We start from the raw sequence: 23,964 nt of genomic DNA, 5'->3' as shown, positions 1-23,964 counted from the left end.
TTTGCAGATGACATGATACTATACATAGAGAATCCTAAAGATGCTACCAGAAAACTACTAGAGCTAATCAATGAATTTGGTTAAGTAGCAGGATTCAAAGTTAATGCACAGAAATATCTGGCATTCCTATACACTAATGATGAAATATCTGAAAGAGAAATTAAGGAAACAGTCCCATTTACCATTGCAACAAAAATAATGAAATACTTAGGAATAAAACTACCTAAAGTGCCAAAAGACCTGTATGCAGAAAACTATAAGACACTCATGGAAGAAGTTAAAGATGATAGAAAAAGATGGAGAGATATACCATGTTCTTGGATTGGAAGAATCAACATTGTGAAAATGACTATACTACCTAAAGCAATCTACAGATTCAGTGCAATCCCTATCAAACTACCAATGGCAGTTTTTACAGAACTAGAACAAAAATTTTCTCAATTTGTATGGAAACACAGAAGACCCCAAGTAGCCAAAGCAATCTTGGGAAAGAATAACAGAGCTGGGGGAATCAGGCTCCTGGACTTCAGACTATACTACAAAGCTACAGTAATCAAGATATTATGGTACTGGCACAAAAACAGAAATATAGATCAATGGAACAGGATGGAAAGCCCAGATATAAACCCTTACACATAAGGTCACTTTATTTTTGATAAAGGAGGCAAGAATATACAATGGAGAAAAGACAGCCCCTTCAGTAAGTGGTGCTGGGAAAACTGGACAGCTATATGTAATTGAATGAAATTAGAACACTCCCTAACACCATACACAAAAATAAACTCAAAATGGATTAAAGATCTAAATGTAAGGCCAAACAGTATAAAACTCTTAGAGGAAGACATAGGCAGAACACTCTGTGACATAAAGCACAGCAAGATCCTTTTTGACCCACCTCCTAGAGAAATGGAAAGAAAAACAAAAATAAACAAATGGGACCTAATGAAACTTAAAAGCTTTTGCACAGCAAAGGAAACCATAAATGAGATGAAAAGACAATCCTCAGAATGGGGGGAAATTTTTGCAAATGAAGCAACTGACCAAGGATTAATCTCCAGAATATACAAGCAGCTCATGCAGCTCAATATCAGAAAAACAAAGAACCCAATCCAAAAATGGGCCGAAGATCTTAAATGACATTTCTCCAAAGAAGATATACAGATTGCCAACAAACACATGAAAGGATGCCCAACATCACTAATCATTAGAGAAATGCAAGTCAAAAGTATAATGAGGTATCACCTCACACCCATCAGAATGGCCATCATCAAAATTCTACAAACAATAAATGCTGGAGAGGGTGTGGAGAAAAGGGAACCCTCTTGCACTGTTGGTGGGAATGTACATTTATACAGTCACTATGGAGAACAGTATGGAGGTTCCTTAAGAAACTAAAAATATAACTACCATATGACCGAGCAATCCCACTACTGGGCATATACCCTGAGAAAACCATAGTTCAAAAAGAGTCAAGTACTACAATGCTCATTGCACTTTTATTTACAATAGCCAGGACATGAAAGCAAACTAAGTGTCCATCAACATATGAATAGATAAAGAAGATGTGGCACATATATAGAATGGAATATTACTCCGCCATAAAAAGAAACGAAATTGAGTTATTTTTAGTGAGGTGGATGGACCTAGAGTCTGTCATACAGAGTGAAGTATATCAGAAGGAGAAAACTAATACTGTATGCTAACACATATATATGGAATCTAAAAAGAAAAAAAAAGGTTCTGAAGAACCTAGGGGCAGGACAGGAATAAAGATGCAGACGTAGAGAATGGACTTGAGGACACAGGGAAGGTGAAGTATAAGCTGGGACGAAGTGAGAGAGTGGCATGGACATATATACACTACCAAATGTAAAATAGATAGCTAGTGGGAAGCAGCCACGCAGCACAGGGAGATCAGCTCGGTGCTTTGTGACCACCTAGAGGGGTGGGATAGGGAGTGTGTGAGGGAGAAATAAGAGCTAGGAGTTATGATGATATATGTATACATATCACGGATTCACTTTGTTATACAGCAGAAACTAACAAAACATTGTAAAGCCATTATGCTGCAATAAAGATGTTAAAAAAAAAGAATAAATCATGAAGACTTAGGAAATCTGAATAGACCTATAAGTAGTAAGGGGGTAGAATCAATAATCAAAAATGTGACAAAATAAAGCCATGGACCTGATGGCTTCACTTGTGAATTCTACCAAACTTTTAAGGAAAACTAATGTCAATTCTTCTCAAACATTTCCAAAATATTGAAGTGTATGGAACATTTCCTAACTCATTCTATAAGGCTAACATTAACCTAATGCCAAAACCAGAAAAAAAAAACCCTACAAGAAAAGAAAACAACAGATAAATATCCCTTATGTACATTGATGCAAAATCTTCCACAAAATACTAGGGAACTCAATTCAGCAGCATATTAAAAATTATACAGCATTACCAAGTACGATTTGTTTATAGAATTCGAGGATATTTCAACATATGAAATTGATCAATATAATATACCACATTAACAGAATGATAGAAAAAAACCACATGATCATCTCGAGTGATCCTGAAAAAACATTTGACAAAATTTATCATCTTTTCATGATAAAAACACTCAACAGACTAGGAATATATGGAAACTACTTCAGTAGAATAAAAGCCATGTATGAAAAACCCACAGTGAACATCATACTCAATGGTGAAAGACTGAAATTTTTTCTTATAAGATCAGAAACAAAGCAAGGATGTCCTCTATCATCACTTCTACTCAGCACAGTGCTGGAAATTCTAGACAGGGAAATTAGACACGAAAAAGAAATGAAAGGCATCCAGATTGGAAATGAATAGGTAAAATTATCTCAGTTTGCAGACGATATGACCTTATACATAGAAAACTCTAATGATTCCACACTAAAATAAAACCTGTTAGAACTAATAAACAAAGTAGCAGGATATAAAGTCAACATACAAAAATCTGTTGCATTTCTATACACTAACAATGAATAAATTTAAAAGGAATTTAAGAAACCAATTCCATTTACAACAGCATGTAAAAGAATAAAATACTTAGGAATCAACTCAACCAAGGAGGTTAAAGACTTGTACAATGAAAGCTACAAAACATTGCTGAAAAGATTAAAGAAGACATTAATAAGTGGAAACACGTCCCATGCTCATGGATTAGAAGACTGAATATTGAAGACGTCAACACTACTTAAAGTAATGTACAGATTCAATGCGATCTTTTACAAAATCCCAATGATGTTATTTGCAGAAATAGAAAACCCATCCTAAAATTCACATAGAATATCAAGGGCCCCCGGATGGTTAAAATTATCTTGAAAAAGAACAAAGCTGGAGGACTCACAATTCCTGATTTCAAAACTAACTAAAGTGACAGCAATCAAAACAGTGCTGTCCTGGCATAAAGACAGACATATAGACCAATGAAAAGAATAGAGAGTCCAAAAATAAATTCTCACATACATGGTCAAATAATTTTTGACTAAGATGCCAAGACTGTTTAACGGTGAAAGGACTGTCTTTTCAAGCAATGGTGCTGGGAAAATTAGATATCCACATGCAAAAGAATGAAGTTGGACACTTACTTAACACCATATATAATAATTAATTCAAAATTGGTCAAAGACCTAAATGTAAGACCTAAAGCTACAAAATTCTTAGAAAAAAACTGGGTAAAGTCTTCACAAAATTGGATTTGGCCGTGATTTCTTGGATATGACACCAAAAGCACAGGCAACAAAAGAAAAAAACACACAAATTGGACCTCATGAAATTTTTTTTAAAAAGTACATCAAAAGGCAATAGCAACATAGCAAAAAGAAAACCAACAGAATGGGAGAAAATATTTGCAAAACATGTATCTGATAAGAGAATAATATTCAGAATATGTAGAGATCTCCTAATATTCAACAACAACAACAAAAGTCAAATAACTTGGTTCAAAACTGGGCAATGGACTTAAATAGACATTTCTCCAAAGAAGGTTAAAAAATGGCCAATAAGTGCATGAAAAGATGCTCAGTATCACTAATCATTAGGGAAATGCAAATCAAAACTACAATTAGAGGGAGGGAGGGAGACGCAAGAGGGAAGAGATATGGGGACATATGTATATGTATAACTGATTCACTTTGTTATAAAGCAGAAACTAACACACCATTGTAAAACAATTATACTCCAATAAAGATGTAAAAAAAAAACCTATAATTAGATACCTCACACTTATTAGGGAGGCGCCTACCAAAAACAAACAAACAAACAAACAAACAGAATATAGCAAGTGTTGGCCAGAATGTGTAGAAATTGGAATCCTTGTGCACTACTGGGGGTAATGTAAAATGGTACAGATGCTGTGGAAAACAATATAGCAGTTCCTCAAAAACTTAAAAATGAAATTACCATATAATGAAGCAATTCTGCTTCTGGGTATATACTCAAAAGAAATAAAAGCAGGATCTAAAAGAGATATTTGTAGATCCATGTTCATAGAACTATTATTCACTAAAGTGATGAATGGATAAGTAAAATGTGGTGTATACATACAATGAAATATTATTCAGCCTTAGAAAGGGAGGAAATTCTGACATATGCTGCAACATGGATGAACCTTGAGGACATTATGCTAAGTGAAAGAAGCCAGTCACAAAAAGACAAATACTGTATCATTCCACTATATGAGGTACTTAGGGTAGTCAAAAACATAAATACAGAAAGTAGAAGGTGGGTGTCAGGGGCTAGGGAAGAGGGGAATGGGAGTTATTGTTTAATGGGTAAGAGTTTCAGTTTTACAAGATGAAAAGGGTTATGGAGGTAGATGGTTGCGATGGTTGTGAATGTATTTAATGCCACTAATCTATACACTTAAAATGATTAATATGGTAAGTTTTATGTTATGTGTATTTCACCACAATAAAAAAATGAAGAAAAAAGGAAATTTATTTTTTAGGTAATTTATGACTATTCAGACAAAGCACAGAAATCTGTAAAGATTAATTATACCCATAGTAATTGTTTTATGTAAAAATATAATTTATTACTTTCTTCTTGAGGTTTTTTGTTTTTAACTTAACATAAAGAAGCACGTCAGAGCTCTGGAAATCAAAGAAATAGAATTTCTGTTACAAGCATTTTCTCTGAGCCATGGGTTACTTTCTGGAACCCAACACTGCCATACAAGTGTTCCAGTTCCAAGTTCTTCCAATTATTATATCTATAGCTTTGAACAATATATTTGATTTTTAAGCCTTTATTTCCATATTTTTATGTACAGTGAGGCTACTACTACATGTGACGATGACTTTAAATGGTAATTGTTAAGATTAAATATTGTGATAATGATTCATGCAACTGTTAACCTTATATGTAAATACAAGGAATTCTTAACATTGTGTGTTTTTTATTCCTTCTACATCTAGGCTATATTAAAGGTCAGGGCTTATCTTAGATGAATTTTGGATATCATCACCCAAATGTTACTCATGAATCTCTATCTTAATTTGACACAATCTTATATCACCCCGAACCTCCTGCCCCCTTCTCATTCTTCTCTATTTCCCAATTTGGTTAATGGCACCACTATCTTCCCACATTGGAAAGCTGGAAGTTATAGTAAACTTCACAATAAACTTCCTCTTACATCAAATAATCCAGTAATTCCAGCTGTTTTGTTATAATAGCTCCCAAATGTGTCCTCTCTTATCCATTCTTACTACTTACTGCTTTATTTCAAGCCCTTTTGAATTAGTCTGGACTACCACACAGGTGTCCTTTATTCTCCCTTCCCTATTCCTCCTCCTTAAATCCATCCTCTACACCACCATCAGATTATTTCTCTAAAGTGAAATTAGATCACATTGCCACCATACTTAAAGTCCTTTAAGGGTTACCTATCACCTCTGGGATGAAGTCTAAATTTCCTACTGTGACAGACAAACTTCCCGCTTATTTTTCCAATCTCATTTCCCATCAGCCCCCAGTTGTGCCATGGACTATAATTCACGCAAACTATGAGTAGTTCCCCAAATGATCTTTGATCTTTGAGGAACTATGATCTTTCTCAGCTGACCTTAAGAACAGAAACTTGGGAATGGAAGGATCGATATTGTTTATAGAAGTCTGAGGCTTCATGGGTGAGGTAGGTCTTGAATTGAGGGAATGTACCAAAAAGAATATGGGGCCTGTATATACAAGCAAGAAAATGTAGGGGAAAAGTGAGGAGATTCATCTAGCTGGAGCAGCTGGTTGGACTTAAGTAATAAAAAATAAGGCATACAGAGAGAGTGGTGATAAATTGTGGAGATTTTATAAAAAGGTTTGGTAGGTCAGCATGGCTCGACTGCCTATGTGTCCTGTAGTCCTCAAAATGTATCTGATAATCGTTAATCACAAAGAGGTGTTTGTTTTTTTAAGTACATCTGGCATCCTAGCTTATGTCTCTAACTGCAGAGGAAAAAAATGCAGTTTTCTTTTAGTTATTTCACTATATTTTTTTCCATGAGCTATAAAAACTTTATACCATTTGCTGAGTTGCTTTCTGGCAGCTCCAGAGAAAACCTCATTGCATCCAATTAATCCATCTCAAAAACTTCTTGGTAAAGGACATATATTATCAGTTTTCCTAGGTTAACAAGGTTGAATGGGATAAATAGCAAGTTAAGCAAACACTGCACGATGCTGAGTCTCAACTATTTTAATTTTGTTTACCACACTCATAAAACAATAACAATAATAAACAACTTTAACAATAAAATATTGATTTATTATGGGTGGTATTAAATCTAGAGTGGCCATTACAATATTAAGAGCATCTGTCATAAGATTTGTCAAAAGTTAAGATCATCTTCTTCTGGAGACGGAAACTTACACAAAAGATGGAGAGAATTTCTGGTTGAAAAATCTGACTACATTTTTGAGTCATTAACAATATAAAATATTTGTATATGGTTCCTAGAAAGGATATTTTCCTAATTCTAGAGTCTGCCAGAAGCAAAACTGATGAATGGGGTAACTGTCACAATATATTTTGAAGCAACATTGTTGGCCCCAATGGACAATAAATCATGGTAATGTAATGGGAAGGGGATGTGAGAAAGAACATATAATAACACTGCTCATGGAACTCTGAAATTTTTGAAGTTATTTGCTCATATCCTCAAAACCTTCTTGGCTGTGCCTTTGTCTTTTCCATCTCAAGGTATTTGTTTCATTAATCAAGGGCCAAGGTTTTCTCTGCTACCTGTCTGGAGGTTGAGCTGCAACAATAGGATAAAAAACAAACGAACAAACACAAAAACTTGGGAGTTAAAAGTGATAATGAAGGAAAAAAATATTTTTATCTTTAGACTACTTTAAGTAGGTTATTTAATAGGAAATATTGGGTATCATGACCCTTGAAAGCTTCAAGCCCATGCCCAAGAAACTACTATGATGACCTTACAATCACAGGCATAATACTCTCTCTTAAAATACTAATATGGAACCACAGTAATGCTCAATTTGTAACCTAGGTGTCTGCTAATATTAGGTTAACACAATGTTTACTATACTTGATACTTTTAATTAAAGATTATTAAAATATAAATATATAAAATTAACTCTAAATTTTTAATTATAGGCTCTGATTCTTTTTCATGTGGTAGCTGTGTGATCATAAAAAGTTACTTCACTAAATAATGCTTCAGTTTCCTCATCTGTAAAATAGGGATAATAGGGAAAATTATGTAACTTCATAGGGTTGTTAAGAGGATTAAATAAACTAATACATATAAAACTCAAGAATGCATTTCAGATACTTAGTGTTACTAAATGTTGGTTATTAAATAGCTGCCTGAAGATTTACCTTAAATTTTATGTATTTTCCAATTTCAATATTGATGTCTCTCCAGTCTTTTGTTATATCATATCATATTCTATTTATAAACTATATTTGAGTAGTATGAAGCTGTGAAAATAATCATATTGAGAATTGGATTTTTCTGAACTTATGCTTAAAATTCTCCCAGTTAACAAATCTTAGTCAATTTTTTTCAGATTCAGAACCTTTTGAAGCTATCTAGAAATGGTCTTTCGATGGCCTAGAACTTTGCTTGCCTCATTATCTACCAATATGTAGTTAGGTTGGATGAAATGTGCTTCTTGGCTGTGACAAGTGTCCATTGGCGGTATAGCATTTATGAGATGAAATAAAATAGTGCTGGTGCTGGTTTCTTCTGTTGTTTCCACTTCACTTATGACTTGACTGGCCATATTTTTATTCAGGAACTACCAAAATAGCAAGTGTGAACAAATATAGGTTGTTCCCAACTTATAAATAAAAAGCTGTATTTCAGAAATTCATTTATAATTCAGTTGTTTGTAATAAAAATGATTTTCTTATTAAAATCACTGTAAAAACTCAGGTGGCTGTGGTTCCCAAAGTAACACAAAAACAGAGGAAGTTATCTGTGGTGTGTGTGTGTGTGTGTGTGTGTGTTTGTATAGGCTTTCTGTGAGAGGATAAAAAGGAGGTGATAGGGGATATATTAGGAGGTCAAGCTTCCAGAGCCAGCAACCAGGCAGTAGAGTTGATGGCTTGGTTAATTTCTGAATGAAGCAAGAAGATTAGGGAGATAGAGTGACCTCAGAATGGGAAAAAGAGAAGCTAGTAGTGAATAAGTGAGAGTCTGTTAACATAGCATGCTTATATTTTTCGTATTTGCAACTTTTAAAAGTCTGCAGTTGTGTTTGTGTGTGATGAGATGGGGGAAGTCAGAAAGTACAAAGAAAAATATTTCTTTTACAAATGAATTTAGACTAGCCAGAACATATTGGGATCCAGTGATGTGATAAAACAAAGTAAGGATTACTAGGATCAATGTTTATTATTCCACAATATCCCTCTTTCTCCATATAACATCATTTCCTTTGCTTTCACCTCCAATATACTACTTTCTTACACTGCTTTCTTATCCCCACTCTTCATTTTATTGAGGAACTCTACTACACTGGATCAACAGTCTTTATCCTATAAACATTCCACTTAATCCAGGTATCTTTAGAAGGGAATTGGTTGACATGACTCATGAGATTCATACTTTGCTTGTTTAATCATTTCACATTTATTGTCTTTGACATCCAACGCATCCAAACTTAGACTTTAAAACTTTGGAAAATGTTGTCTATTACTTGTCTCTCTAAGTAGAAGATGGAATAAATTCAGACACAACTGCCTCTGTTTTTTCAAACCTGGAAAACATGGCAGATTACACAGATCCTGCAGTTGTCAAATGCACCGTATCCACATTTGTATCATTGTAGCAAACATTTCTGGAATTTAAAGTTCTAGTGAAATCTTCTTTTTGAGAGTAAAATGTCTCTTTAGTCAATTATTTAAGATTTATGATGCTGAGTGACATACTGTCTTTAAGTTCTCCCAATTTAATCTCTACCAATATTTGGACTCAAGTTGATTTGGTCTGGTTTTCTCTATATGCCTAGATATGATGCATCATTGATCCCGTTGCTACATTTGAGAGGTCTGGGCCAAAGAACTTTGAGCCCTTAGGGAAAATATATGATTTTGAAATTCCTACAGAAAGAAGGTCATTGGCAAAGATTTTCTGTAATAGGGGCAGTAACAAAGTGCTCTTTACTTTGAGCTTGGGGCTCAAGAAACTGGTTCTCCTTTGGATTGCTCACCCAAGTCACTGTAGGTTTATGGTTGGCTCAGAAAACTACACATGGTATAGATAAAGGGAGGAGACTGGATTCAATCCAAGACCTTGATCTTTAGCAGATAAGAAATAGTTTTCTCCCAAATTATTCAGAGAACAACAGGTCACACTGTTAGCAGAAGGAACATTGTTGATTTGATCAGTATAATTTTGTTATATTCAGCTTGAGATCTTTTACTAATTCATCCCAAAAGGAGATTCCAACTCAGTTCACTCTATCACAATTGAACACTTTCAGGTCCCTATTGTACCTGACAAGGAATCCAGCAATAGGACACCATGGAAGCACTTTAGTATTCTGAAGAAATATTATCAAATTGATATATAAATCAAATTGATATATAAAAGAGTGACTTTATGAAAAAGTTTGGGGCACAGATGGCCTCATTAAAGTAACTTAACAATTAACAGACCTTGATTAAGTTGCCAGTATCTTTGGGTAGGAGATGATTTTGTTGTATCTTAGACTGAAAATCCCCAGAAAATATGTCTTCCACTGTAACAAAACACAGCATATTCCTAAGAAGCTAGGAATGGAAAAACAGTTTATCTGTATGTAAATATATTTAATTAAGAAGCTATTAGGCAATATATGTAAATATATTTAATTAAGAAGCTATTAGGCAAGGTTTGATTATTTGGAGTATGTGGGTATTATATTTACCTGCTTAAAGGAGTGGCTTAAATAAGAGTTATTTCAATGAATATGAAGCAGTAGAATTAAACTTATTCATGTATGCTCATGGCTATATAAATAGGAAGGAAATTATAAACTAAGTGGACCATTTTGAATTGAAAGTATGGAAAATTTTGGTCACTTCAGCCAATCTTCCTTTTGAAGACATTATACTGCAAATTTAGCCTCTCCTGAACCAAGACTTCCTCAAATACTCAAGATACTTATAAACAAAAGCATTTTTGTTGGTTAATTTTTGAAGCAATTACTAGAGGTACTAATTTAAGAGAACTTTGGTGCAAAAAGCATAACACATTTGATTCGTACATTCAGGCATCTGTTGCTAGGAAGGCCTATATAACTCCATATTCACACAACTCTCATTATAATAGATTGTACTATATGAAAATATTTCTTCAGCATCACTACTAAATAATTTTTGTTCTTTAAAAAATCTACCATAAATTAGCCACTTCTTTGAATGACCTTAAGGCAATTCTTCTCAAATACATTAGGACCTGTCAAGGACTTAAGCAAATCAAACCCTTGAGCAAATTTTATTTATAAATCAAAGCTATTTTCATAGTTTATCTTTAAGAAAGGTAGACTATTAATTTTATCTCTTTTATATGGAATCAAATTGTTTCTTCAGAATTGTAAATAACATCTAGATAACTTATTAAATGACTGTAGGCTCTGAGTAACATAATTCTAACACCACTATCCATGGAAGCCAATGGTAACCTTTACAAAAAGAAAGATAATTTCAGGAGTTACGACTTTGGTTATTTCTGAAAAGTGCAACCCAGAATAATAATCCACACACACATATTTCCAACTACTTTAACACATTGGTGACATGTGATCTAAATATCCAGAATGTTTCTAACCATTCTGGAAACTCAGTGAGATGCCATTTTATTTTTCTTCATATAGTTTCTACCCTCAAACATCCAATTGCTTTCCTGTTAAGAAAAGTAGGCTTCAAGCACTTTAAAGGGCACTAACTGTTTTTTCACTTAGTCTGTATATTTTCAAAGCGTTCTGCACTATTTAATTATTAAAAGACTAATGAAGGAATGAATGAAGATGGTATGAATAGCTTGACTATATCTTCCGATATTGAGTTGGTTGTTTGGTTCACTTACGGTTGGTAAAAATTTTATTCCTTTAAAGCGAGCTTCTCTCACTTCTAAAATAGTTTGAATGGGGAAAGCACCTCTGTTATCTCCATTATAATTGTTTGTGATGGAAATATGGACAAGGATATAATAAACCAGGAACATGTGGAAATACCAAAGCTCTAAGGGAAGAAAATCATCCATTCTTCCAGAAAATTACTTTGTTAGTGAAGGCATGCAAAATACATAGTTTCTCAAGCTATTAATGAATGTATTGTGAAGTTTGTTCATCTCCAGTGAAAATAAAGAAAGTGGTTGCACATATTTCCATTATCTAGTCATAGTCAAAAGGTTGGAATGTATGTACCCAGAGCATAGTATTTATATGATAGTCTATTAAGATATAGTCTATTAAAAGTCTAAGAACTACTTTTTATTATTATGTTTTTGGGGAATCAAATACCCTCCATTTAAAATTTTGATTTTTCTAAGGGTGGGGGAGTACCCTACTTTACGTATAGCTTTCACCCCAAACCAACATAACATGTTTTACATAACCCAACTTAAGAAACATAGCTCTTAGATACTATGATTTTAACTGCAAAATGTTAGCTGCATTCCTTAACTAGTAAGCTAAAACTTATTATAACCATGTTTTCCTTTCACTAAACATCAAAGGTAAAATAAAACATACTTAAATGCTTTCATACTACTGCAAAAGTTCATTTGTGAAAAACAACTGGGGAAAACATCTCTTTTTTCTAATGTTAAGTCTTGTGTCTGAACAATATTATTTTTATTACTTATCATTGGTCAACATTACCCTTACGTTTTCTAAAGAGAAGCTATAAACACATACTAGGCAATTACAACTATTTCCTGGGAGGTGTGGTCTTTTGGTAAGATCACAAAATTGTCCTCTATTAAAGTAAAAGTGTTAAGGAGATACTAATTTTGTACTTTCATTTTGGTTATAAGAATTTATGCTTTATTTTAAATACACAATTAGATTCACTTACACATTTGAGTAGAAAACAATTATATCAAGTTTCACATTTATGTGCACAGACACTACAATTCAAATTAAGTGTATTTGTTTGCCATGTCTAATGAAGTATAAAAGGGCTAAAACTCAACGCATACCAATTTAATTATGTCTCAATGACAACATATTGGTTAAGTTTCATCAAAAACAATATTACTTGCTGCTACTAAAAACAGTTTATCAAACTGCAATCTTTGTGTATGCAGTTCAGAGTGCTAGAAGAAACATTTGATAAAGACTCATTAAAATATAGTTCTACTTATTTTCAGGAGAAATAAGATAAAGTGAGTTTTAAGTCAAAAGTAGCAAAGGTTTGGGGTTCTTTGATCCCCAGTATCATGTCACCAAAGTAATTTAAATTTTATTTATTTAAGTGGGAGATTAGAATATCATGGCTAGTTCTGACAACCTTCTTCATAAAATGGGATTTTCGAGAGATAGTTGTTTTAAAATGTCTTGGTCCGTGGTATTTAAGGTTCATTTAACTTTATTCTCTCTCTGCACATATAGGGAAAGAAACAATGCCAGGCCATGTACAGGTGAGAGGAAGTAGGTAAAACATTACTAGGTTTAGATGGTACATTTATGAGTTATGCAACCCTTGATAAAGTGGTAAATGAGCCAGTCACAGTGCAGGCCATTTTGCTATTTGCCAGCTGTATAGCAGCTGGATCTTTCAAATGGAAAACCATGTTGCTGGGTAGAGGGTCAAAGTAGAAGTAATACTGGACACCTTGTCTCCTTTCTTCCATGGTTTGAATATCCAAGTAAATAAAAACAGGATTTTTTAATCCTGTTCCATAAGGTAACACTCTGAATTGTAGGAAATGGAGAAAAATTAAAATCTGCATTTATGTAAACTTACCTTAAAAAATGGATTCACGGCACCTGATGGTATGGCAAACTTCACAATATCTGGTGGTTCAGCTTCTACTATAGTATCAAAACTAGGGAGTGAAATATTTGAATTGGAGTGAAAGTTTAAACTGGCAGGATCCTTGATACCAATAGGATTCTGAACCTCAGAGAAATCTTTTAAAAAGCCAGATTCCCTGGCATCAAGGACATCCTTGGATTCAGTGGCATGCTTAAAGCTGGCAGAGTCCATGGAGCCAGTATAGTCTTTGAAGCAGGCACCAAATTTGTGATCAGCAAAAACTGTATAATTTCTATCAAGCTTAGATGGATCAGAAAATTTAGAGGTGGTCAGCTTTTCAGGAGTGGAAATATAGTTGGTGTCAGCAACAAAAATTGGGGAGTTACTATAAACACTGTTAGGAATAGAGGAACTGATTTCCAATTCAGTCTCAGAGAGATTATTAGCATTGCTGGTACTAGTCAAATTATGAACATTATGAGTATTTATGGCATCATAATTTGTGTTGATGACAAAGTTGGAGCCAATGACATGAGTAAATCTGGGGTCATGGTTATTGTCTGAGGCACAGTTGGTGCCAGGAGTATAAGTAGGGCTACTAGCAGCAGTACAACTAGTGGTGTTGCTGGTGTCAGTGACATTGACAGTGCTAGCTGTAGAGCTGGGACTGGCAGCATAGCTATTTCTGGCAATATAGTTGGAGTTGACTACAAAGTTAGAACCTCCTGCATGGATAAATCCTGGGACACATCCAAGGTTTGAGTCACAGTTCAAAATAGCTGCATAGTTGTGGCCAGCAGCACTGATGGGTTTTGTTTCATAGATGGAGTCAGCATCCTTGTTAGGACTGAAAGCACTATTGTGACTAGTAGCATTACTAAGCCTGGCATTATAGTTAGAATCAGGGTCTTTTTCAAGGCCAGGGTTATTATTATTGGGGCCAGGGCTAGTATTGTTGGGGCCAGGGTTATTGTGGTTTGGGACAGGGCTATTGTTAGGGCCAAGGCCTGTGATGTCGGGGCCAGAGCCATTGTTGCCGGGTCCAGGGCTGAAGGGACCTGGTCTGATATTTTGGGGTCCAGGGCCATTGTTTTGGGGGTCAGATCCATTGATGTTGGGGCCAGGTCCATTGTTGTTGGGGCCAGGTCCATTGTTGAGGCCAATGTTACTGCTTGAACCAGTGCTGAGGCCAGCACCATTGCTGGAACCAGAAGTGTAGTCCAGGCCAGATCCATCTTGGAGACTAGAGGTGTAGTTGGGATTAGTGCCACTGTTGGAGTCAGCAGTACAGACCTGATCATCAATGTCTAAGCCAGAGAAACTTTCTGAATTGTTGGTGTGCTTCTCCTCCTCATAATCAGTGTTATATTTGGAGTTAGTATCATTGTTAGTAGCATTATCAATGTTAGAGTCAGATTCACTGCTGGAGTCAGTTCCATTGTTAGAGTTACCATCACTGTTAGAATCAGCTCCACTTGTAGGGTCAGCATCACCACTGGGATCAGACCCATTCCTTGTGTCTGCATCATTTTCAGCATTGTTATCTTTTGGATCAGTGTCATCAGGGTCAGACTTATCTTTGGGATCTTTCTTATCTTTGGTGTTGTTTTCATCTTCAGGGTCTGTTTCATCTTCAGGATCTTTCTCATCTTCAGAGTCTGTCTCATCTTTGAGAAGAGGCTTGCCTTTGGCATTGGCCTTATCTTTGAGATTGCCAGTACTGACAAGTTTAGTCTCATTGTCAGGATTGACCTCATTTTCAAATTTGGCAGTAAGTTTAAACTTGCCCTTGCTTTCAAGACCAGCAATGCTGCCGGTGTTGATGACATTGTCTGGGCCAGGGGTACTATGGTGGCTGATGTTATTTTGAGGATTCATGGGAAAGGTATGAGTAACAGTAGCGCCTATGAGATTTTGGAGAGCTGAGCAACTTTCACAGTGTAAGTAAGAAGTTGAACCCAAGGAATATTTAGAATCCTCCCAGTGTAGAGGGCAGTGGATGCCCAAAGGATGCTTAGGATCCAAGGATCGAGCTAACGGGCTGTTCCGAGAAGTCTTGTGGTGTCTAACAGATTTGGGGCTCAGAGAATATTTAGAATCCAAGGGAATTTGGAGATGTAAAGGACAATCGGGTTCTGAATCATCATCAGAATTCACAAGACACTTATGAAAAGAAGAATTATTGATTTCTACAAAACATTTGGAACATACTTGAGCTCCAGTGTCCAAAGTGTATGTGTTGTTTCTTTGAGTCTTAGGGCGTACAGCACACCAAGGGCTCACGGATGCGGAGTGGCAGATAGGTGCTAAAACTTGAGAGGTGTAATCCTCAGCACTTAGGAGATGAATAAGATTCATTTGAGACCCAGAACTCTGAAACCCCTGTTGGTATTTATAGTCTGTATAATGACTCTTACACACAGAAATTTTGTGGCTGGCATTTCTGTGATGCTTGTTATCCATGAAAGTGTTTGGATCTGGAAAAATGTTGGGGCTATGCTTTTCCTTTAACTTTTGCTGTGAGTCTTGCTTGTCACTGAGAGTTGGAGATACCTCTTTGAATCTCACAATCTTGTCATCACTCAGGTATCTCACAAGTTGAATTCTGGACACTACTAGAGAGAGAAGAGTGAAATATGAGCAAGAATAATGAGAAAGACGTAAAACTTGACTTTTACAAACACAACACAAATTACACACACAAAAGAAAAAATGCCATTTCCTTCCATAGGTTATTACTATTGGGTATTTCAAAAGGAAGCCATGATCCTACATTTTCTGCTCAAATAGGTGTCATCTTGAGCTTATTAAGACATAAAAAATGAAACATGGCCATTTATCTCAGATTTTTATGCTCCTCAGACTCAGAGAGCTGAATTTTTGATGATAACTCATTAAACAGGAATTCACTGGCATCATGTGGCCAAAATAAAACTTGCCTTTCACAGATTGATTACTATAGATCTGTATTTTATTTTTTCATTTTGCTTTTAGAAATACTGGTAATTTATTCTTTCCTGAAATATAATCCCTATAATTTATACAATCTCCATGTTTAGAGATAAAATTTTCCTTGGGCTTGATAGGTCAAAATGGCAAATTTTCTTGATATTAAATGTATTATCAAGGATCAATTTTATGTTGCTATCAAGAACTCACTGGCACATGATTCTGGAAATTTAGACATTTACCTGTATCTTAGGTTTAAAATTGAACTAAAAGTTCATTAATATTATTATGGAATAACTTTGTTTTCCAGGTAAATAGGCAGAAATAAAATAAAAAATCAACATGATTTCATTTTCAAAACAGAAGACCTCTCTCGACAATTCCCTTAGGTCTTAAAACATTTCTCCCATGTTTTGGCATTAAACACAGCATCATACGTGGCAAAGAGTCTAAGAAGGCTGGGTAGTAGTTTCCATTTAGAAATCGATAGTTAATTTTTATGCAAAAGGAGCTTTGTCTTCTCATCCAGTTTCCATTAAGGCCATCTAGAATCCTTAAGATAAATTTTGAATTGTCCATGCATAATCTTTAGGCATTTATAAAAGAGACAGCTCTAAGTAGGTCTATTCTGAAAAGTATTCAATGGGTATCATATATATGACTTGGCCTACTATGAAACACTTAAAATGTATAGCCCTCATTGATTTATTTCTAAGAAAAGGAGCTCATATCTTATAAAAACATGTATTCATTATGTTCCACAATAGCATTCAATGATGCTTGCATAATGTAAAATAATGTGGACTTAGAGGTCTCTATTTCCATGCTTAATACTAAATACTAGAAGCAAAACTATAAATTTTCTATCCAAAGCCATGTGCCAGCAAATATTGAAAGCCAGTGGTAACTAGTATCTTTAGTGGCTCTGGCCTTCAATAACATGTACTATAGATTTTATTCATTCATACAAATTAGTGGCAAAGGCTTATAGCCTGACAAAAACAAAAAAAATATATAGCAAGATGGCAGAGCAATAAGACGTGGAGATCACCTTCCTCCCCACAAATGCATCAAAAATACATCTACAAGTGGAACAACTCCTACAGAACACCTACTGAACGCTGGCAGAAGACCTCAGACTTCCCAAAAGGGTCTTGGTGCTCCGGCAGGATGTCAGGCCTGAGGATCAGAGGTGGGAGAGCCAAGTTCAGGACACTGGATGAACAGAGACCTCCCAGATCCATGTAATATCAATTGGTGAGAGCTCTTCCAGAGATCTCCGTCTCAATGCTAAGACCCAGCTCCACTAAATGACCAGCAAGCTACAGTGCTGGACACCACATGACAAACAACTAGCAAGACAGGAACACAACTTTACCCATTAGCAGAGAGGCTGTCTGAAATCATAATAAGTTCACAGACACCCCAAAAAACACCACCGGACTCGGTCCTGCCCACCAGAAAGACAAGATCCAGCCTCATCCACCAGAACACAATCACCAGTCCCCTCCACCAGGAAGCCTACACCAGCCACTGAACCAACGTTACCCATTAGGGGCAGACACCAATAACAACGGGAACTATGAACCTGCAGGCTGCAAAAAGTAGACCCCAAAAACAGTAAGTTAAGCATAATGAGAAGACAGAGAAATATGCAGAAGATGAAGCAGCAAGAAAAAAACCCAACAGACGAAACAAATGAAAAGGAAATAGGCAGTCTATCTGAAAAAGAATTCAGAGTAATGATAGTAAAGATGATCCAAAATCTTGGAAAAAGAATGGAGAAAATACGAGAAACATTCAACAAGGACCTAGAAGAAATAAGAGAAAACAAACAATGATGAACAACACAATAACTGAAATTAAAAATTCTCTAGAAGGAATCAATAACAGAATAACTGAGGCAAAAGAATGGATAAGCGACACAGAAGATAAAATAGTGGAAATAACTACCAAAAATCAGAATAAAGAAAAAAGAATGAAAAGAATTGAGGACAGTCTCAGAGACCTCTGGGACAACATAAAATGCACCAACATTCGAATTATATGGGTCCCAGAAGAAGAAGAGAAAAAGAAAGGGACTGAGAAAATATTTGAAGAGATTATAGTTGAAAATTACCCTAATATGGGAAAGGAAATAATCAATCAAGTCCAGGAAGCACAGAGAGTCCCATACAGGATAAATCCAAGGAGAAACACACTAAGACACATATTAATGAAACTATCAAAAATTAAATACAAAGAAAAAATATTGAAAGCAGCAGGGAAAAGCAACAAATAACATACAAGGGAATCACCATAAGGTTAACAGCTGATCGTTCATTAGAAACTCTGCAAGCCAGAAGGGAGTATCTGGACATATTTAAAGTGATAAAAGGGAAAAAAACTAAAACCAAGATTACTCTACCCAGCAAGGATCTCATTCAGATTCGGTGGAGAAATTAAAACCTTTACAGACAAGCAAAAGCTAAGAGAATTCAGCACACAAAACCAGCTTTACAACAAATGCTAAAGGAACTTCTCTACGCAGGAAACACAAGAGAAGGAAAAGACCTACAATAACAAACACAAAACAATTAAGAAAAAGGTAATAGGAGCATACATTTCAACAATTACCTTTAATGTAAATGGATTAAATGCTCGAACCAAAAGACACAGACTGGTGAATGGATGTAAAAACAAGACCCTAATATGTGCTGTCTACAAGAGACCCACTTCAGAACTAGGGACACATACAGACTGAAAGTGAGGAGATGGAAAAAGATATTCCATGCAAATGGAAATCAAAAAGCTGGAGTAGCAATTCTCATATCAGAAAAAATAGACTTTAAAATAAAGACTATTACAAGAGACAAAGAAGGACACTACACAATTATCAAGGGATCAATCGAAGAAGAAGATATAACAATTGTAAACATTTATGCACCGAACATAGAAGCCCTTCAATACATAAGGCAAATACTAACAACCATAAAATGGGAAAACAACAGTAACACAATCATAGTAGAGAATTTTAACTCCTCACTTTCACCAATGGAGACATCAACCAAAATGAAAATAAATAAGGAAACACAAGCTTTAAATAACATTTTAAACGAGATGGACTTAATTGATATTTAGAGATCATTCCATCCAAAAACATCAGAATACAATTTCTTCTCAAGTGCTCATGGAACGTTCCCCAGAATAGATCATATCTTGGGTCACAAATCAAGCCTTGGTAAATTTAAGAAAACCGAAATCATATCAAGTATCTTTTACAACCAGAACACTATGAGACTACATATCAATTACAGGAAAAATCTGTAAAAAATACAAACACACGGAGGCTAAACAACACACTACTAAATAACCAAGAGATCACTGAAGAAATGAAAGAGGAAATCAAAAAATACCTAGAAAAAAGTGACAATGAAAACATGAAAACCCAAAACTTAAGGGATGCAGCAAAGGCAGTTCTAAGAGGGAAGATAATAATAGTACAATCCTATCTCAAGAAACAAAAAAAAAACTCAAATAAACAACCGAAACTTACACCTAAAGCAATTAGAGAAAGAAGAACAGAAAACCCCAAAGTTATCAGAAGGAAAGAAATCATATAGATCAGATCAGAAATAAATGAAAAAGAAATGGAGGAAATGATAACAAAGATTAATAAAACTAAATGCTGGTTCTTTGAGAGATGATAGACAAAATTGATAAACCACTAGACAGACGTATCAAGAAAAAAAGGGAGAAGACTCAAATAAATAGAATTAGAAATGAAAAAGAGAAGTAAAAACTGACACTGCAGAAATACAAAGGATCATGACAGATTGCTACAAACAACTATATGTCAATAAAATGGACAAACTGGAAGAAATGGACAAATTCTTAGAAAAGCACAACCTTCCGAGACTGAACTAGGAAGAAATAGAAAATATAAACAGACCAAACACAAGCACTGAAATTGAAACTGTGATTAAAAATCTTCCAACAGATAAAAGCCCAGGACCAGATGGCTTCACAGGCGAATTCTATCAAACATTTACAGAAGAGCTAATACTAATCCTTCTCAAACTCTTCCAAAATATAACAGAGGGAGGAACACTCCCAAACTTATTCTATGAGGCCACCATCACCCTGATACCAAAACCAGACAAAGATGTCACAAAAAAAGGAAACTACAGGCCAATATCACTGATGAACATAGATGCAAAAATCCTCAACAAAATTCTAGCAACAGAATCCAACAGCCCATTAAAAGGATCATACACCATGATCAAGTGGGTTTCCTCCCAGGAATTCAAGGATTCTTCAATATACACAACTCAATCAATGTGATACACCATACTAACAAATTGAAGGATAAAAATCATATGATAATCTCAATAAATGCAGAAAAGCTTTCAACAAAATTCAACACCTATTTATGATAAAAACTCTCCAGAAAGTAGGCATAGAGGGAACTTACCGCCACATAATAATAGCCATATATGACAAAGCCACAGCCAACATCATTCTCAATGGTGAAAAATTGAAACCATTTCTTCTAAGATCAGGAACAGGACAAGGTTGCCCACTCTCACCACTATTATTCAACATAGTTTTGGAAGTTTTAGCCACAATAATCAGAGACAAAAAAGAGATAAGAGGAATCCAAATCAGAAAAGAAGAAGCAAAACTGTCACTGTTTGCAGATGACATGATACTATACACAGACAATCCTAACAATGCTACCAGAAAATTACTGGAGCTAATCAATGAATTTGGTAATGTAGCAGGAGAAACAATTAATGCACAGAAATCTCTTTTATTCCTATACACTAATGATGACATATCTGAAAGAGAAATTAAGGAAACACTCCCATTTACCATTGTAACAAAAAGAATAAAATACCTAGGAATAAACCTACCTAAGGAGACAAAAGACCTGTAGGCAGAAAACTATAAGACACTGATGAAGTAATTAAAAATGATACAAGCAGATGGAAAGGTATACCACGTTCTTGGATTGGAAGAATCAACATTGTGAAAATGACTCTACTACCCAAAGCAATCTACAGATTCAATGCAATCCCTATCAAACTACCAATGGCATTTTTCGCAGAACTAGAACAAAAATTTTCACAATTTGTATGGAAACACAAAAGACCCTGAATAGCCAGAACAATCTTGAGAAAGAAAAACAGAGCTGGAGGAATCAGGCTCCCTGACTTCAGACTATACTACAAAGCTACAGGAAACAAGACAGTATGGTACTGGCACAAAAACAGAAACATATATCAATGGAACAGCATAGAAAGCCTGGAGATAAACCCACGCACATATGGTCACCTCATGTTTGATAAAGGAGGCAAGAACATACAATGGAGAAAAGACAGTCTCTTCAATAAGTGGTGCTGGAAAAACTGTACAGCTACATGTAAAAGAATGAAATTAGAACACTCCCTAACACCATACACAAAAGTAAACTCAAAATGGATCAAAGACCTAAATGTAAGTCCAGACACTATAAAACTCTTAGAGGAAAACATAGGCAGAACCCTCTATGACATAAATCACAGCAAGATCCTTTTTGACCCACCTCTTAGAGAAATGAAAATAAAAACAAAAATAAAGAAATGGGATCTAATGAAACTTAAAAGCTTTTGCGCAGCAAAGAAATCATAAACAAGACGAAAAGAAAACCCTCAGAATGGGAGAAAATATTTGCAAATGAAGCAACTGACAAAGGATTAATCTCCAAAATATACAAGCAGCTCATGCAACTCAATATGAAAAAAACAAACAGCTCAATCCAAAAATGGGCAAAAGACCTAAATAGACATTTCTCCAAAGAAAATATACAGATTGCCAACAAACGCATGAAAGTATGCTCAACATTACTAATCATTAGAGAAATGCAAATCAAACTACAATGAGGTATCACCTCACACCTGTCAGAATGGCCATAATTAAAAAATCTACAAACAATAAATGCTGGAGAGGGTGTGGAGAAAAGGGAACACTTTTGCACTGTTGGTGGGTATGTAAATTGATACAGCCACTATGGAGAATAGTATGGAGGGTCCTTCAAAAAATAAAAATAGAACTACCATATGACCCAGCAATCCCTCTACTGGGCATATACCCTGAGAAAACCATAATTCAAAAAGAGTCATGTACCACAATATTCATTGCAGCTCTATTTACAATAGCCAGGACATGGAAGCAACCTAAGTGCCCATCAACAGATGAATGGATAAAGAAGATGAGGCACTTATATACAATGGAATATTACTCAGCCATCAAAAGAAACGAAATTGAGTTTTTTGTAGTGAGGTGGATGGACCTATAGTCTGTCATACAGAGTGAAGTAAGTCAGAAAACAAATACCATATGCTAACACATATATATGGAATCTAAAAAAACCAAAAATGGTTCTGAAGAACCTAGGGGCAGGACAGGAATAAAGATGCAGATGTAGAGAACAGACCTGAGGACATGGGGAGGGGGAAGCGTAAGCTGGGCGGAAGTGAGAGAGTGGCATTGACATATATACACTACCAACTGTAAAGTAGATAGCTAGTGGGAAGCAGTCTCATAGCACAGGGAGATCAGCTCAGTGCTTTGAGACCACCTAGAGGGGTGGGATTGGGAGTGTGGGAGGGAGACACAAGAGGGAGGGGATATGGGGATATATGTATACATATAGCTGATTCCCTTTTTTCTACAGCAGAAACTAACACAACAATGTAAAGCAATTATACTCCAATTAAGATGTTAAAAAAAGCGATTTAATTTGGCTATTAGACTCTTTCACATTCAAGATAATAGTGGAATATAAAACAGTTATAAGCAATCTGGAAAACAAATTGGAAGTATATGGGTATCGAAGGTGTACAGAGTTCTTAAACTCAATGAAAAATACTGTTAGAAAAAGCACACATCATATATAAGAATCTGTATTACTAAATTGGGTAATATCTTATCTTGTAATTAGGAATGAGGTACAACACTAAAAGTGAGATAAAAATAAGACAGCAGTACTCAGGCTGCTCCAGAGACAGTGAACTTAAATTATACCCAAGAAAGTTTCTCTCATTTAATAATCTTGAAGATGTATCTCTGATTTCCAAAAGCAAATGAATATATTCATATGCAAAAGATAAAATAGAACATCTATAATGACCAATTTATTTTTACATGGTTTTCTGTACCTGCAGAGTTTGGTGTGGCTACAGCACAGTATATAAAGGGTACATACTGTAGCTCTCTTATCAGAGGTAATCTAAAGCCTTTATTCTTTTTATGATCTTTAGAGGAGGGGATGAAAATGAACAAATGACAACAAAGTGGAGTCTTCATGGCATTATCAGAGCAGAATAGCCGTTTCTATGTGATTTAGAGAACTCAATATTGTGTGTTAGAAAGAGCACTGGTTTTGAGTCAAACAGCCTGTGTTTGAGAATCTGGTTCTGCCATATATTGGTGATATGATTTGAGAAAATTGTACAACATTTATAAGCCATAATTTCTTCAACTCCAGAACAATTATAATAATATCTAACTTTTAAAGTCGTTGTGAGAGTTAAATG

At 35.2% G+C, this 23,964-nt stretch overlaps 2 protein-coding genes across 2 annotated transcripts in view; both read right to left on the bottom strand.

Annotated features, from left to right (window-relative positions):
- Positions 1-23,964, bottom strand: part of LOC309653068 (uncharacterized protein) — a 377,540-nt gene that overhangs the window by 31,076 nt on the left and 322,500 nt on the right. The window lies entirely within an intron of this gene.
- Positions 1,943-23,964, bottom strand: part of LOC309653026 (uncharacterized protein) — a 264,232-nt gene continuing 242,210 nt past the window's right edge. Inside the window, exon 2 of the mRNA XM_082447371.1 lies at positions 1,943-21,973. Coding sequence (XP_082303497.1) covers positions 13,418-15,919 — 2,502 coding nt within the window. The 5' untranslated portion in view covers positions 15,920-21,973 and the 3' untranslated portion in view covers positions 1,943-13,417. The remainder of the gene's footprint in view (positions 21,974-23,964) is intronic.

This window comes from Balaenoptera physalus, assembly GCF_965194825.1.
Source record: "Balaenoptera physalus genome assembly, chromosome: X".
Classification (NCBI taxonomy): Eukaryota; Metazoa; Chordata; class Mammalia; order Artiodactyla; family Balaenopteridae; genus Balaenoptera; species Balaenoptera physalus.
This window is presented reverse-complemented; position numbering and strand designations above follow the sequence as displayed.